Source organism: Sparus aurata, chromosome 5 (genome assembly GCF_900880675.1).
Source record: "Sparus aurata chromosome 5, fSpaAur1.1, whole genome shotgun sequence".
In the NCBI taxonomy this organism is placed as follows: Eukaryota; Metazoa; Chordata; class Actinopteri; order Spariformes; family Sparidae; genus Sparus; species Sparus aurata.
This window is the reverse complement of record NC_044191.1, coordinates 21,776,556-21,794,025: the sequence shown is the minus strand read 5'-3', so window position 1 is coordinate 21,794,025 and position 17,470 is coordinate 21,776,556. Positions and strand designations below refer to the sequence as shown.

Sequence of the window (17,470 nt, the reverse complement as noted above, 5' to 3'; positions counted from 1 at the left end):
GGCTAAGTCATTGTTTTTTCTTTCACAATTTTAACATAAAATTGATTTAACTTTATTCATTAGTTTCATTGTTTTGTGGCTCAGTTCTATTGTCACAGATTCCTCCAAAGCTTTGGTTGAAGTTGATTTATATGTACAATACACATCGACAGTGACAGACCTAACCCCGACGCATGCACAACAATCTAAACTACACCCAATCAAATTCATGTGGTGCTTCACAGATATTAATGTTTTATTGCAACAGTTCACACCATTTGGCCCCCTGTCAGACCATCAATGCACCGGGCTGTTCTGTCACCCATGTTTCCACTCGTCGGTCCGATCTCTGTATCTCACTGAAAGAGAGGGTTGCACCCCTGTTTGAACATCAGAGCCAAACGTCTCTCTTGTATTGCCAAAACCTTCATTTGAAAAGTGCTATACAACATTTTCCAACCTCAACAGTTACTAGGTCCACTGGTGCTCATGTTTTTGATGATTCGTGTCCGTCTTAAAGCAACGTGAGATGTCTATTTTACACACATTTATTGCTCCGTAGCAATGCATCCAGACAGAAAACAAACTAAAAATAAAAAAAAGAACATAACACATTCCTGCACATTTGTATCAGCACTACTAACCAGATCAGATCCGATGCATATTCTTTAAACGGTTGAGTGGCGCACATCTTGACGTTGTTTGCTATTTGGTGGCAGTGTTGTGATCATCAGGCACCTGCCAGGTAGAAAGGTCCCTAGCTTAGCAATCGAAACTATTTTTATTTTTTTTTTTTCACGAGCATGTTCTAATGCAGCCCTTCTTTTTCATGCAGTTGTATGCTTTAATTTTGTTGTGATTGCTGATACCCCGCACCGCACACGGTTGCTCACAGTTGTCATTAAGTATTTGAAAAACAGCTCTGTTACACAGTCATAATGATTAATACATTGATAAGAACTTTTACAAATGTGTCAAGACGACTGTTTAAATCCATGCATTTCATGCATAGATGATGGTCATCCTCCGAGGCCTGCAAAGCCTCGCTGTGGAGACAGAGAGAGTCGAGTGTATACTGCATGTCCAGCCACTTTTCCAGCCAGTTACCTGTCTGTTCAGACCTCCACGCCTTCCTTCCCAAGAGCTGTTAACCTGCCTCGCCCTTCGACTGAAGCCCCACTGCCTGTGAATGAATGAAACTATCCACGCAATCACACGCACATCCCTACAAAGACCCTCTTATCTGTTTTCTTACCAAGCTATTGTCATTCCCGAGTGGTTTTTTTGAACACTGTTGCACCACATATAATATCACAATGTTTTCCAGACCCTGGCACATAACACTTTCTAGCCCCCAGGAATATATTTTCTGTCCCAACAATATTTCACAGATTGCTTTCTAATCAATTCTACTAAACCGCATGGTACACTGGACAAATACAAAACTGGACAGTCACTACACTTCTCTCTATAGCTGCCACCATACTGAATGCAACAAATGCACATAGCTATTGAATACTAAATGTTATTTTATTTTATTATTTTTTTTTACGAAGAGTGATATGTATAGTCAGCTGTCCACACCAAACACACTGCTGTATCTTTGTAGGTGAGGTCCTGTTGTCCTTGAAATCTGTCTCTGACCCCATGTAGTGTCCGGGGTGACTTCAGTTTCTCTGCAGTCGTTCGTGGGCCTGTGTTACAGTTGTGTGATTGTCTGTTTTTTATTTGTTTTTTTTTGTTTGTTTGTTTTTCAATCCAGCTCCATCTCCTCAGTCATTTATCTGCAAGGCAGCCTTTAGGTGGTGGTCAAGGCTGGGGAAAAGCCACCACTCCTATTTCATGCCGCTCCGCAGCACCTGATTGGCCGCAATGAGCATGACGCTGATGATGAAAGCGATGGCGAAGGCGCATATCAGGCTCTTGCGCACACAAGTTTGCTTGACCTGCTGCGTCGGGCTGGAACCTGGGCAGGAGGGAGATAGGAAAAAGATTACCCGCGGGCCCACTGAATCAGGTGTTATTTACTGCTTGATAGATATCTGATAGTAATTTCCGAATGAATGAAAGAGCTCATCACAAAAGCTTACAATTACATGAAGACAATTATAAGGGATGATCGTCGCCAAGGAGATTTGTTTTCACACCTGTACGCTGCGTAGCTGCATCTAGATTGAAATGCCGATTAGAGTTTTGGAACAACAAACAAACGAATTGGTGCATGAGCGGCATTATAAAAAGGACGTGAAAGGACGACGTATACCTGCAAAATCATCCCCAGTGAGAACCAACTGCATACGAGGAAAAACAAACGTTCACAGAAAAACCTTAATATCTGTCATACCTTATTTCTTTCCGAGCAGACAATATATCTTAAAATGATTAAAATTGATCTTGCTCGTGATTTATCTTTTTTTCCCCTCGAGGGGTCATTGCTGTTCCTAGAGAAAAAAAAAATAACACCTCCTGTCCCAAAAGTCGTTTTTCCAGCAAAAAAAGAAAAGATTGCAATCATTGTAAAACACAGAATGGGTTTGTAATGCTCCAACAATCGTTACACCTACACATTAGATAAATGACCCTCTGTAAACGAACAATTAAAACAGAGGCAGCAATTCGCCACCATCAGTAAATCGTCATTTTGTAATGAAAAGGTGAGATGTGCTTTCTCACTGCGGACACAAAACGTGCCTCTGCCTCGGCTTCTGTTAGGGATTTCCTTTCAAATGAGCTCCGGAGGGCGGCGTTTTCTCCACACAGAGCCTGCGTAGGCGGACTGAGCTTTAGCGATAAATAGCGTGGTAATTTTTTCAGGTGAGGAGAAAAGCGACGGGGAGAGAAGGAACAATGTAATTTGCTGTGCACAGTTGCTCAAATTAGAAAAACATCTTCCTAAGAGGGCACAGCTTTTTTATACACTGCTGATAACTGGCTGGAGAACATTACGATCTGTTGAGGCTGCTGATGGGAGAAACTTGTACCACTGTTGTTTCAACAGCACAGCTCTCCACGTGCGATCGCTGCACTTTGGTGCAAAATAGTGAGGAAGGAAAGAAGCTCTGACTGTGAGGAAACCTGCAATCTGTTCATTTAAAAAGAACATTATTACTAATATATTGTCACTGGTGTGTATCAAAAGACAACAGATGACAAATGAGTAGATGCGTTCTACTCAGAACCCAGCGACTGAAGAATGGCAAGACCTGACAACTCAAAAGTCAAGAGCACTTCCATAAATAATATCATACATGGTGTCTTGTCATGGCCATATAATATTTCAACACCCCACGAGAAGCTCCGTCAACTCTAAATCAAATCATGTAGTTTTATGGAAATGCTGCTTACACCTTAAAGGATCATTTCCCCCTAATCGCAAACCCCTCACCTGCGCCTAGAGTGGTATTTAGACATGCAGATAATGAGGGTTTCATTTTATTGAGATATCCACCTCTGATATTCAGATAAATTAAAGTAAAGCAAATTTATTTCAGCAGAAAAAATTCAGCAGGAGGGGAGTTCTGGTAGGCCCGGTCTGATACCACAGCACAGTCTCACTCGTCAGCTCGATCAATGGCCTCGAGCTTCAAACTGCAACACTGCCTACCCCTCGAGCATCAGCTTTGCACACTACTTTTTACATCTAGCTGGACTTTCAAAATAAAGCTTGCAGACAAACGTTTCACCTATTATAACATAATATTACTTTTTGACTATTATTAACATTGTGAAACAGGCAAAGTTGTTAGGTTAAGGCACCAAAACTATTTGGTCCGGTTTAGGAAAACATCCTGCTTTGTGCTAAGATAACATTCAGTAAAGTCACTTATGCTATTTGGTTAACTTAATAAGGCAATCTAGCCTTAAAACAACTCAGTGACACTTGTTTCCTGGAGGAAAATCCTCATGACCCATCCAACCACCACCCAATTTGGAATTGCAACGGATGGATCGTGCTTTTGTAATTGTTTGAAGTTATCCTTAGCCTTTCTTAATGCTTGTTCATCCACAACTCTCTTTCTCTCTCTCTCGTCCCACTTCCTAATCAGCTGACTGTGGGCACTTACTCTTTCAGTTAAACCAACTGGATTTTGCCACTATTACATCAGCCAAACATGTTGAGGCTGTCAAACCATAATTGGTGTCGCCTCTCTGCCGTCCTGTCAGCTGTCATATCAGTATAAAATCACTTCCAGTGCCCAGGTTGAGGTTGTCAGAGTCTACTCCTCATCACATCCAGATCTTTAGCCATTCATCTTCATCTCAAACAGTGTCATTCACTCAGAATGGAGTCTCTCCTCGTTGAAATTAAATGTGTATATGTTACTGTCTAGTTTTGGCCAGTTATCAGAAACAAAAACAGAGGATGAGAATAAGAAGTGCAGGAGGTATAGGAGGTTCTTCCTTACTGTCTATATCCACCTGGCATTCCCCCGGGTTCTCTATGTGGTTCTCCTCAGTCATGATGATGTTCTCGATGTCTTTCATGGAGAGGTGATCGCAGAAGGTGTCGTACAGGAGCCTCTTCAGCTCTTCCACCGTTAACTTCTGCATGTCACACTGGAGATATACACACACAACTGAACATTAACATGGACAGGGCCTGACGGATGCAACACAACAAACAAACACACACACATACACACATACAGTCAAATATGGAGACATGCATTTACACATGCACACACACATAACACATAAAGAGGAAGTGAACAATAACAGCAAAAATAACAGTGTGCGAAAGGGAAATATGTTGATAAGTTGTGCGCAGTTAACATTTGACTGTGGAAACCTCAGTTTCTATGAATTGACGTGTTAAAATTGCGCGTTGCCGACTACCCCAAGTTTGAATGTCAGATGTTTAAGCAGCGTGGTTTGCCTGCCAGACAACTGAGTTCATATTCCTCTATTTCAGTCAAAATTACAGCACCTGTGATGTCACCAGTTATGATGATGCAATGCTGACATCATTTAGGTTAATATTAGTTGACATTTACCTTACAACTCTTTTTGCTTTAACATGTCACTCGGAGGTAAGTACCAATACTTGCACAGAGTAATGACTCTAACCACATATATATTGGTTTCCTATTAACCTTGCTTTCACTGTGCTAATTGTCCCGGGCTGCTGGGACAGATGTTTTCCACAGAATTGAAGGCAGCATTACCGCACAAATGAAATACGTCTGACGATCAAAAATACATTATTACAAGCTATAGTCTTGCATATAAAGTTTTACGTGAATAAAAATGCAGACGTATTGTCAACATAATGAACTCAAACATCATGGAACATCTCATACTGTTGTACATTTTGGCTCCTTCACACACAGCAGCAATGCACTGTATTTTATAAACTGTAAATATCCTATTCTAAAAATTAACTAAAAATGTCAGATAAATTTAATTGAGTGAAGAATAGAACTCGTCTCATAAAATACATAACATAAAGTTGCAAACAATGTAAATATTTGCCTCAAAGTTCTTGTTCTGAGTAAATGTACTTGCTGACATCCAATCATTGTTTTTATATCTAATTTTGAGCTGAATGTAAAGAATCCTTGAATGACTTAAACCAAGACTGTCAATAACAATATCCCTGCAAAAAAAAAAAACACCAATCCAGGCTCGGCGGCTGTTTGGAAAGCTCATCCATGTTACTCATTTTCAGCTCAGCCAGAGCCGAGCGCACCAGTGGGACCGGAGGCTCTGTGTGATCAATCCAGCATCGCATGCTTGATACCACCATTCCCATATAATGTTGTGTGAAGCAATGCGGCCCTCCGCAACAGTCCCCTTGGGTTGTCTCGACTCTCCCAGCGTGTGTCTTTGCTTGTGATTCCTCTTTTTTTATACACTGGCTGCTCCAAGAATTCCCATAAATCCCCTCTTTCTCACTCCATTTGCAGTCTCTCTTTCTGACATTCACGCTGGCGCTGTTATCACCTTACTACAACAAAGGCAGCTACGACACGAGCTCCTTCCCATTAATTTCCACTCCACTGTCAGAGTGAGCAGTTGATTATCTAATGAGGTGTCTGTAAATAAATTAATATCTCTTTTACATAAAAATTGACTTTAATGTTCTAAGTAATAAGACTGACGCCACACACGAAGAGGCGGAGAACGTCTTGATAAAAGAAAACAGTTCTTCGGGGAATCCAAACCTCTCCAAGATTAAAATTCCCCCGATTAACGACCCAGTGGATGTGGCAATTAAAACTGGTTTTCCTTTAAAGTCATACAGTGGCACAGTCTAAATGTTTCTGCACTTGGATGTTTGCTACCGCTGTGATTCTGCTGTGGAACTTATCTGGCATCCCAGCTGCCGTCAGCTTCGGGCCCAGAAGAGTGACAAACTCCTCAAAGTCCACCTGGCCATCGCCTGCGGAAAAAAGAGAAGCAGCCGGTGTTTATTACCGCTGGTTTTTCTGCCTACAGTCCAGGCAAACAGAGAGTGAACAGCCTCTGGGATTTGTGGTTCAAGAGAATATAATCCACTCCGTGTCTGTGTTGCCTCACCGTCCATGTCCAGTCTCTGGATGATGACCTCCAGCTCCACCTCGTTTGGCATGTAGCCCAGGGAGCGCATGGCCATCCCCAGCTCCTGCTTTGAGATGAACCCATTCCCATCGCGGTCAAACACTTTGAAGGCCTCACGGATCTCTGCAGAGAACACACACGCACACGCACACACACACACACACACAGAGGAGCTGAAGTCTTGCGGTAGAGCAGGATATGAAAGTGGGAAATGTTCCACGCACCAAAGACACATTTGTTATGCCGCATCAATGCTTGAGTCATAGTTATATGGGGGTTGGCAGCTCAGGAGAACAAATTCCACCAGTGAAATAAGAAAAAATACCCTTGAACAAAGAGCTGAGATCAGAACAAATTGTCAACACTTTAAAGGGCAGTATTCCCTGTACTTCTCTTATATTTAAAATTTCATGAGGATGAATCAAACCTATGAAGTGTAGCTCTCCAGGCTGACAAAATCTACAGAGCTTTAATGCCAAAAATAATCAAACTGGAATATATTCTGCTCTCAGACTAGGTGGAAAAATCTACCCGATGGTTGCATTTCCTAAGTTCCCATCGGTTCAATTATTTCTTGGAAATAAAAAAAGGTTTGAATAAGATACCCAGAATTTGAATCAATTACCGACACCTGAAAATTACTGCTGAACTCTGATGTGTAAGTGTGTAAATCAAATAATAATGTAGAAGGATTACTCGTACTATCATCCACTGATAAATGGATTGGAATGGATCCACTGCAAAAAAATATCTGTTGGAGTCTCTGTTTTTTAGAGTCTCTCTCGTAGTCAGTATTCTTATTTTTGGTCAAGAATATTTAATTTTGATGTTTTCACTTATTTTAGGAGTACTCATTAAGATGTTTTCGTTAAACATGTAAGAATTGGCCACCTGTTGAATTCCTACTCAAAACAAATAGTGGCCGAGTAGGCTAATAGTCAAGCCTATGATAATTTCTACATCGACGTTCACACTGCGTGCTAGCAGTGTGAACGGATAGACATGCTTTTCAAAGTCAGAACGTCAGAACTGTTCCTTCATCTTCTGTTGAAAATGTCATTTTTAGAATGCCATTTTTTGAATTCTTACAAATTGCAACTTTAAGTGTTCTATTAGATTAGTAGTTAAATGTGAATTTTTGGTCGTCTCAGGTCCAGAAGTATTACATTAATCAGTTTTCCTACTAAATCTTTTCGGCCCTTTCAATAAGTGATTTAACAAGTGATTGTCTACATAATACATGGTCCTTTTGTTTCTGCGCTTCTGTACGAAAGCTTATCTGCTGTATGTCCGTGGAAGATTCATGCCTCTTCCATTTCCAGTTTTTGGATGATTTTGGTGTACTTGTGATGCATTTGGATTGCACGTTGTGTTGCCAGTATTAATAGTGGTTAAAGGAGGCTTCCAAGTCTTTGTGAGATTATTCTTTTCTGGTTGAGAGCAGCAGATGAACTGTAGGTGTTGGGCTGCTTAAGTTTTTATCCAGAGAGTGCGTTTTGTTTGAGTAGCTGCTGCTCTGTTTCTAAAACGCTGTCATGTTGAATCATACTTCCATTGTCCGGTTCATGTGATAGTCACACCGCCATGTTCAACCCAACTACCAGAAAAAATGTACGCTTCTTCAAACAACAATATGTTGATACATTGCATCTCTTTGGATTTAATTTTCAATGTTATCTAACGGCAATGCTGTACTTAGGGTCTGGTTTGGTTTAGGAACAAAAAAATGCTTAGTTAGGGGTTAGTAGGGTTATGGATCTTGGTCTTCTTTAAAATATCTGTTTTGGTTGCCTTCAACACAGCTGGAGATGTCATGACTTCCCACCAAAAATATTCAGTAATTACTAAGTTTGAAAACAAAGGCTTGAACTGCTTGGCATCTTTGTCACCTAGGTGAACTCCACTACCATCCTTCTCCCGATATAAGTCAGGTCATTAAGATGTAATGCGACCATTGTTGCCCATTTGTTATCTTTCTGGGCTGACTCCTCAGATTTTTGGAAGTCCAATATGAAACCACTGGAAGAAGTCGACATTGAAAACCTGGAGTTCTGTGCCTTAAAAGGAGTGAAGGCAATTCTTAATAAAGGTGGTCGATTGTTGAGTCTCGACTCATTCCCAGGTCGTCAAATACAATAAAATGGGAGTGAGAGTCAACAATCAACTATCTTTATCAAGAATTGCCTTCTCCACTTTTGGTTATAGCAGCCATTACCGCAGTTAGTTTGTGATCAACAGAAAAAGGGGGGCAAACAATCTGTATCTTCAACAGAAACTCAAACCAGATAGTAAAATAAAATCCAATGAAAAGACGTCACAGTACTTGAACACTGTGTAGAAGATGTGCCCTGCTGCTAATGTAGAGCCACAATCACTAAAGGAAATCTTAAAGCTGTTAATTCCTCAGTTCAGGCACACTGCATATCCCCCCTCACTCTCAGCATGTTTACTCTTCTTGAAGGATTGATTCCTATCATTTATATGCAAGAGAAAGTCTCCTACAATATTAGACCCGTCCGATCTGCGTGTCACACGACTGATTAGCACACAAAAGAGCAGAGCAGGAGATGAATCTTAAAATAAGGCTGATGGAAATCATCAGGAAACCACATGAAATAGCTGCAATCTCTCTAATCTGGCATTTGGTGGAATCCGAAGCTTGAAAAATGAATCGCTGAAGAGTTATATTCAGTATTTGTAATGAGGGTTCAGGGACATTTTATGAGCATTACAGATCAGGTCAAAGGTTGTAAATGAAGTGCAGCGTGGAGTTTTGAATGACTTGTGAAAAGAAAACCTGAATGAAGCTGCTAAATAATGTGTAGCTTGTTACACAACTGAGTGACAATAACAGCCTGCCAGGTAGGCAGATTTAAATGACTTTCCCTTCTCAGTATTACAGCCAGTTACCGCTTGTCAAGTTGCTCGAGTGCAATAATGAAAACAAACTTTATCAATCCGCTGCAAAGTCTTGTAAATGGGAATTGCGGCTCCGGTGATTTGTGTCAGAAAGGCGATGAATGGCCGAGCCTCTGGCCAAAATCCACAGCGTGACAGTCGTGACAAATATTTCAGCAGGTAAAACAAAACATGAAATATCGATGATGGCAGAAAACAGTGTGTGTCATTCTGTGTATAATGTGGCTGCGCGGCTTCAAGGAAATAGTTTGTTACAAATGCGAGTGCACATCCGCAGAATAGAAACCCCGCCACAGGGACAAGGGTCCTCGCCAATCGTGTATTACAATGAATTGCATCTGGGCATGCAATCTATAAAAGAGGGAGCAGTGTGACATTCATGCAGCTATTCTTCACATATCTTTCCCGACAAAATATCTTACCAGAGGTATGGTTTGAATCACTGACAGCCTCCAGCTGTGTTTTTTTCCCCCCTTTCCCTGGGTGTAATCCTATTGTTTACAGAATAACAATAGCTCAGTATCCACCTGAGGTCCCCGCTCCATCTGTTTACTCAGAAAAAGGGGCTTTTCCACCACACACTGGCTAAAAACCAGCATGTTGCAGCCACCCAGGAGGCATACTCACTCTTAAATAAGGTGCCAAAACCATTTTAGCGACTCCTTCGTCTCCCCCTGAAAGCTTTATTTATTGATCGAAGGCCAAGGTGAGCAAAACATCCCGACCGGTGAGTAGCGTATAGTATATCTGATGTGTAAAAGTTTGTATTGTGTAATGAAATACGGGCACAGCTTGCCGTCGGAGGATTTTCTACTTTGTCGCAAAACGTTTACAGGATACAAATGCCTCAGTACTGCTCGGACCAGAAATGTGATGGATGGTTTATCAAGTCCAGAGAGATAAACAACTGTTAAACTGGAATATGAATAGGCATTACATATATATCAACAGAGCCACTTGGCTCTGCTTGAAATCAGGACAGAGTGCTACTAGAATGAACTAATATTACTCTAAAGTAAAGGAGGCCATACATAATCCCCACTGTGATTTATCAAAAGGGACGGACTAATCGTCTTCCGAAATAATTAATTTCTCTTTCTGAACACATCCAGATAGAGTGCTATCTCTTTGAGAGTTTATCTATCGTAATTGTCCTCTGAAGAGACAAATATGCATTTTCATTTTACTCACTGAGACCAAATTCTCACGATGTATGCCACGGTGACTCTACTGTAATTGAGAAAGTGCCCCCCCGTCAGAAGATGTTCTCACTGCGACTGTGATTAAATGCTCTGGCAAAAAAAAAAAAAAACGAGAAAGGAACAGTCTTGATATTAGCGTGCCTTTGCACAGATGAACTGAATTGTCCTGCTCAATCAAAGAAAGCCAGTTGGTACAATGAGCCACCGCTTAGTCTTGTAGCCTTGAAATAAATGGATCTAAATATAATATAAAAAGCAACAGTAGGTCAGGCTCCCAAATCATAGAGGTAAAATATGACATATGACTTGTTTGGAGTTTGTTTTACCATATTGATATTTTCTACATTTTCTACTACATCTACATATTACATGTTTATGACATGACCTTCACATTGGAAACTGGACCAGTGACCACAATTCAAGACTGTGCTTAAACGTCTGTAAGACCTCAGGACATCTCCAGCCGTGTTTTTTGCAACCAAAACAGGTATTTTAAGCCCAGTCGTTAGGACTTCACATAATAAACTGAACCTGCAGATTTGTATTGTTTGCAGCAATGTACATTGCCAACATCTATTTTGCCGATTGGGTTGCTTTTTCACACGTTCAACCAATGGATGTGGACTTGTGTCATCACGACTGTTTCTGTTTTAATCACTGTTTTTATGACTTGTTACTTGACATGATAGATAATATGTCATGCTCAACATTAACCCCAGCTCAACATTAAAGCTCTCCTTTTGTTGCTCAAGCTGCCTGCCTCTGTGTCTCCGTTTGGGTCCTTTTTTTGTGTATCATAACAATCGAGAAAAATACCCATCTGAAGTTTTAAAAAAAAGGAATTATGGTTTGAAAACCAAAGGATAATCAGTTCAAGTGAGATACAGTATTACAGATAATCCACACGTTGTCACATTTGAGAGGCTGAAATCAAATAATGTGGGGCATTTGTAAATGATCAATGACTTGTTAAAAGATTGTTGTGGTTATATTTTTAGTGCATTGGCTTGTAATCTCTTTATTGACTATTTGTTTCAGCATCAATGTGGTCTTGTGAGTTTTCTCTTTATTTGAATACTGCTACATTTGAAACTGCAATAAACTTGTTGTGCTACACAACAAAACACTGGCATACCACCTCATAAAGTCTTTTATGATAAATGTGTTGGCAACAGTTCCCTATTTAAACATCTTACAGACATGGAGCATCGTTATCACTCATGTGCAGTTGCGTTTTTTAGCCACTTGACAAACACTGGTCGAGCATTCCATTGCTGTTTTGCTCAGTTTAAGATTTCTCTGTTGGTAAATCATCTGACTGTGTTTCACTATGCACTACTATTTCTAACTTGGTCTGTTGTTTAGTGTATTGCTGGTAGCATGCAGGGGGCTTTCAGGCATCCAAACAGCTGCCTGCTGCAGCTGGTAAACTGGATTGATGAGATCAGACAGAATGACCCTAACAGTAACAGCTGAGTAGAATTGCAGAGTAGGGTCATAATCATCTGTGGGTTTGCAACAACCACTGTTATTACGTCCCTTATTATATGAAAATATTGATTAAAGCAGCCAGGTCTCAGCTCTTTGTATCTTGAGAAGTTACAAAATGACAAACCAATAATTGTGTGGAATGACTGCCATTATAAATGCTTATATAAAGGCTATATGATTGGCAACGAGTTGCATTTCACTTTTGGGTGTTCAAACCCAACTTCCGTCCTGCTGGCTAGTCATTGTCCACGTTTGTCAAAGTCAAATTTTCATTCTTTTGAACTGTTTGAACTGGAATAAAAGTAGAACACGTAATGAACCTGTGATTTCTTTTTAATTTGTCTCCCAATTTCAGTGCTGCACATTTTATCACAGCTTCTGCCCTCTTAAAACTCTTTCCCTTTCTGCTTGCACTTCCGCATGTTCTCTGGCACTGCGGCTCCAACGGGGAGGCGTGACTCTTTCTTCTTTTTTTTTTGTTGTTGAACGCATGTGGTATTTGCTTTGATGCAGAGAGGTGCTTGTTGGCCTTCAAAGACGCGATGCCATGCGGTCCCCTGTGGTGTGATCTGACAGAGGATGAAAAGCCCAAGTTAAGATCGTGGGCTCAGAGAGCCGAGCATCTGAAGCCGAACTCCCACGAGAGAGAGGTGCGCTGCACTCCTGTCGCACTGCTCTCCCCCGTGCGCCGTTGTATATCAATGAATTTCATCGGATCCTTGCTGCAGCACGGAGACACTGAACTGTATGCAGCACCAGACAACACCGGGGATCACTTGGAAATGGAGCTGATTCATGCGGACAAAAGGCTTGGATTCATGGCGAGGCTGAAACATGAATGAAAAGAGGGATGGCGTCCACTCTCTCTAGACAATATAGTGATAAAGTGAACAAGATTTTATGAATGTCATCATCTCTGCCTGTGCATGGATGACGAAGAAGAGCTTAATCATAATGAAATGAGTGGAATTAAATCTCCTCGTCCAGAAAGGCATCGAATAAGGAAATATTTACTTGGATTTCTGAGCCACCCCTGGAGCAAAGCTTTGCTCCTTTTCAGACTAAATTTAACGCCAGCAAAAAACTTTTCCTAATTACCAGTGCACTTTGAGCAGAACAGGCTGATGCTGGGGCTTTTGTAGCCGTGAAGCGTCCGTGAATGTAATCCAGGGCATGTTTTACAGAGCCAGAGATCCTCTTCGCCTCAGCCAGACCTGCATCTGCTTAGGGCTGCTTTGGATCGGTAATTGCAGCACACCCACTCTTTATGTAAGACCTTATCAGTGTGAGAAAAACACAGCTTTGCTTTGTGTGTATGTGAACCTCAAGCGACTATTTTTAAACACCCATAGCAACCTTAATCCATCTTTAGCTGGATATGGGCTGACTTGGGCACCCGGAAGATTTGAATATTACCATAACAGGCTTCTAATAAGGCTCTGGGGTATTAAGGGGTATATGGCAGAGACTAAGGTCTGTGTCTTAGGGAAAAATCCCATCTCTGTTTGGATAGAAAGTACTCCCTCCATTATGAAATTCTGAAGAGCTTTCACCTCACCCATGCAACACTGACACGACCACAGGGAGAAACTGGAAGACGGAAAAAGGAAAGTTGGAAATGTCAAGGTGCTTCATTCTCAATAAGAAAAAAAATCCCCAGGCCAACTTCCTAAACCCCACTTGACCTCAAACGATTGAAGTCGGTGAAAGGCCCTGAAATCTTAGCCCATCTTTGTTGCTTCCAAGGGTTTTTCTTTTCTAGCACGGAGGGGGCAATCATTGGTCTGCCTCCATTTTTTCCCTCCCTCCCTCTTATGTTTTCTCAAAGCGGCAACTTTTCATCATCACAGCCGAAAAACCAAGCTGAGCCGCAGCCGGCGTCAATGAGGGGAAAACCTGTGAGAAGCACCTCAGACAAAGGTCAAGCATGAGCAACCAAAAGCCTCCGCTATGCATTACAGCTTATCCAACACATCAGTTCCACCACGTTAAAGGTACGCGACTCACTCGTGGATCAGCTTTTTCTACCATTGGATTTGGACATTGTAGGGTGTGGACTTTGCAGGATTGCTCATTAAAGGGGAGAAATATTACCTGAAGGAAAAGCTCGTCACCTTCCAGAACTCATCACAGTTAATTTCACAGGTAATAAAGTCTGCTGGATTCACTCCGCGGTGGCAATCGATCAAAAAGAGAATAAATGATCTAGCTTTAACCCCGCCGACAGTCGCAACGTTTGATGATGTTATCTGCTAATCTGCACCACGTTGTCATTTCAAACCCCTCTTGGCAGCTTATAGCAACCAATCATCGAAGTCACACGAAAAATTTCAGAAATTGGGTAAAAGCACAGGGAAGTATACCAAATGCCATGTTAGACTTTTTGGTTGATTCTCTGTTTCATGTTGTGCACTTATTTTAAATAAATCCAAATAATAAACAATTTCCTCCTGTGTTTATATAAAAAAAAATTGTTTGACATTGTGTAACATATCTTTGAGCAACATTTTCATTGGTTGCAGCAGTGTGCCTGAGATGTAGAGGGTTATTTTTTAAAACAATCAAGATTATCGCAATTTCTTATTGCATGTGATTTGAAGTCATAGTTTTTACTTATCTACATTTTTTTTACATAAGAAATTCAGTTAAAATGTATCTAAATCATCTAAATTATGTGCTGGTTAACCTAACCAGTGTGAAAAATTAAAAAACATCTCATTATATTATATCATACTTATAACATCTTTTGTTTTGATCGAGAGACTTTGACTTTCTACATATTAAAGGTGCAATATGTAAGTAATCCAAAAGTTAACTAAAATTATCAACTGAAGTGAAGAAATAACAGTGACGTCATGTCAAGGATGCCTATGTGCTGTGTTGCAGATATATCTACTGAAGTCAGTATGCTAACCAGCTAGCCCCAGCCTGAAAACTTTTCAGTGGCCAAAAGTTCTTGTGCTTACTGTGTAAACAGTAACACTCACCAGGTATCTGGATAGCTGCATGGCTAACTGAGCTAACAGACTAAAAATCGCTACGGTGATGGATGTATGAGCAGAGGGCAGAGGTGTTATTCTGTTTATATGCCACCCCTTTAAACAAGATATGCAATGTTAATCAGTGAGCTTCAAAAGTGCTGGTCAGAGATGTTGTGGCACCTTATGACAGAGCATAGCTAGCCAACTCCCCCCGTTTCCCATCTTTATGCTAAGCTAACCAGCGACTGGCGATAGCTTCATATTGACGTACAGACATAAGGGTGGTGTCAGTGCGCTCGTTTTACTTTTTAACTTCTAGAAAGCAAATAAAAATATTTAAAAAAATGTTCTGTTTAGATTAAAGAAAAAAATTGGTCTCACTCCCCAGTACGTACTTCAATGAGTCGCAAAAATCTACTTTTATTTTCAGTGGTTATTTTCATAAAACCATTACGTTTATATAAAAATATTGTCCATTACTATCATCAAATCCCACAACATTTCAACGAAACCACACATTTCTCTAAAAGCAGTTACACTAGACAGATAAAACACCACCTTGCAGTGGTGCTGGGTCATTTCAACCTCAGAAAAATGGCTCATTTGTGCTCACATCTTTATCACCATCCATGTCAAGTAGAGCTTTTTCATATACCGCCTGTCTCATCCTGCCAGGTGACACGAGCGAGAGAGCCATTTTGAAATCCATTCCTGTCTGTCTGCCTACCTGCCTGTCTGTCAAACTGATTGCATAAGAGGACCGTCCATCACGCAGGTAGAGCGGGAATGGTTCAGGATGGAGCTGGTGATTGGAAAACGTACAAAGTGAGATTTATTGTTTTCAGCAGGATGCTTTCATGGGCGCTGCGCATCTGTAATGCCACGCACCGAGGACCAGGTTAATCTTCCTGTCCTGCTTTTGTTTCCCTTTTTCTTCACTGACATGTTTACCTTCTTTCCTCTGGTGTTTTTTCATGATAATCAGGACAGCCTCTGTCACACCTGAACAGAGGAGGGGAAACCTTCTCTGCAACATTATCTCACCATCGTGCATCACTGTTTTATATAATAAAAAGTGACAAATCTTCCAAAGTCAAATTCCAACTCTGAACATGGCCCTGGCTTTATGGGCATTTTAATCTGGAGTCATTCAACAATTGCAGCAGTCAGTGCTGCTGATGCCGTAATTCTTTCTTCTTTGTAAATCATTAACAAAAGCCGTCGGAGCTCTAAAGTGGCGTTTGCCAGACTTCTAACATTGTGAAGAGGACTTGAAAGGCAGAAAGTGAAAAAAGTAATGGTTTTAGCAGACTGGGAAAACACTTTGATTTATTAGTTTGATTCGGTTTTTTGTTTCAATACTGTTTCACACGGAGAAAGCTTTGATGAGAAAACCATGTGTTGTTCCAGTCAGTAGGTATGAAAAGCTCTTTTCCGTGCAAACTGGAAACAAACAGTTTGTTTGGTGATCCAATTTAAGGGTTGTTTTTCTCTGTAAGAGAACAATAATTGAACTAATTCTTCCTGGGAGAGCCCTGCCAGTAACAGTCAATAGCTGAAGTGAAGAGGAGAGAAAAATAAGCGTTTGGTTTTGGGTAAACACATCTGGATCGTTTGCACACTCCTGAAAATGAGCCAGCACATCCACTACGAACATCACGGGTCATTTTGTTCTGTTTTCTTGTCCACATCTTCTCAGCAGCAGCATATGCTATAAAATGGTCTCAGCTGACCCCTTGGAAGTACACCCCCACAACGCCCACTGATTTCTGCACCAGCAATACGTTATGTGCATAATTTTCTGTCTTGCCAAGCAGATGCCAGTGTCTTTAAATATCTTCATTTGTATTCATGTAAGTATTTCCAAAGGAATGGAAGTCAACCCTCCACCTCAGGGCGAAGCAGTGAGTCAATGTTTTTCTGCTGCAGCTACAGTAGGAGTCGAGCAGAAAACATCAAGATCGCCTCACAGGCAGTTTATACCATTAGGAACGCGAATTTTTTTGGAGCAGCTGTCAGTCAAATACAAAGTCCCAGAACTCTGCCAAAAGGAATGACTAAAAATATTGAAAAAGACGCCCCAGTAGCATGTGTTAAATTTTTACTACTGAGAGCAAAGCACTTTCAAAAACAAAATGGAGTGGGGAAGTCAGAATATCTTAACGAAATATTCTTAAATACATATTTATGACTCTAGGAGACGCATGAGGAGAAAGAGGTTCCAGTTAATCCTGTTGACAAGCCCGGAGCACCGACGTTCATCAACCAGATATACAGATTCCCTCTATCTAAGTGTCGGTGGTTGTTTTTTGGCTTTTCTCTGGCACATATCAAACTAACCTTGAGCTGAGATCGAGG

At 40.9% G+C, this 17,470-nt stretch overlaps 1 protein-coding gene across 2 annotated transcripts in view; it reads right to left on the bottom strand.

Annotated features, from left to right (window-relative positions):
- The window catches only part of cabp7a (calcium binding protein 7a), a 32,588-nt gene that overhangs the window by 891 nt on the left and 14,227 nt on the right, over positions 1–17,470 (bottom strand). The window contains exons 2-5 of one of the 2 annotated variants that reach the window (XM_030417658.1): positions 6,499–6,642; positions 6,264–6,361; positions 4,386–4,536; positions 1–1,945 (exon numbers count right to left, since the gene is read on the bottom strand). The exon at positions 1–1,945 is cut by the window's left edge and continues 891 nt beyond it. In XM_030417658.1, coding sequence (XP_030273518.1) covers positions 1,815–1,945; positions 4,386–4,536; positions 6,264–6,361; positions 6,499–6,642 — 524 coding nt within the window. In that variant the 3' untranslated portion in view covers positions 1–1,814. Of the gene's footprint in view, positions 1,946–1,995; positions 2,148–4,385; positions 4,537–6,263; positions 6,362–6,498; positions 6,643–17,470 lie in introns of those variants that run through there. The other variant, XM_030417659.1, reaches the window with a different exon arrangement.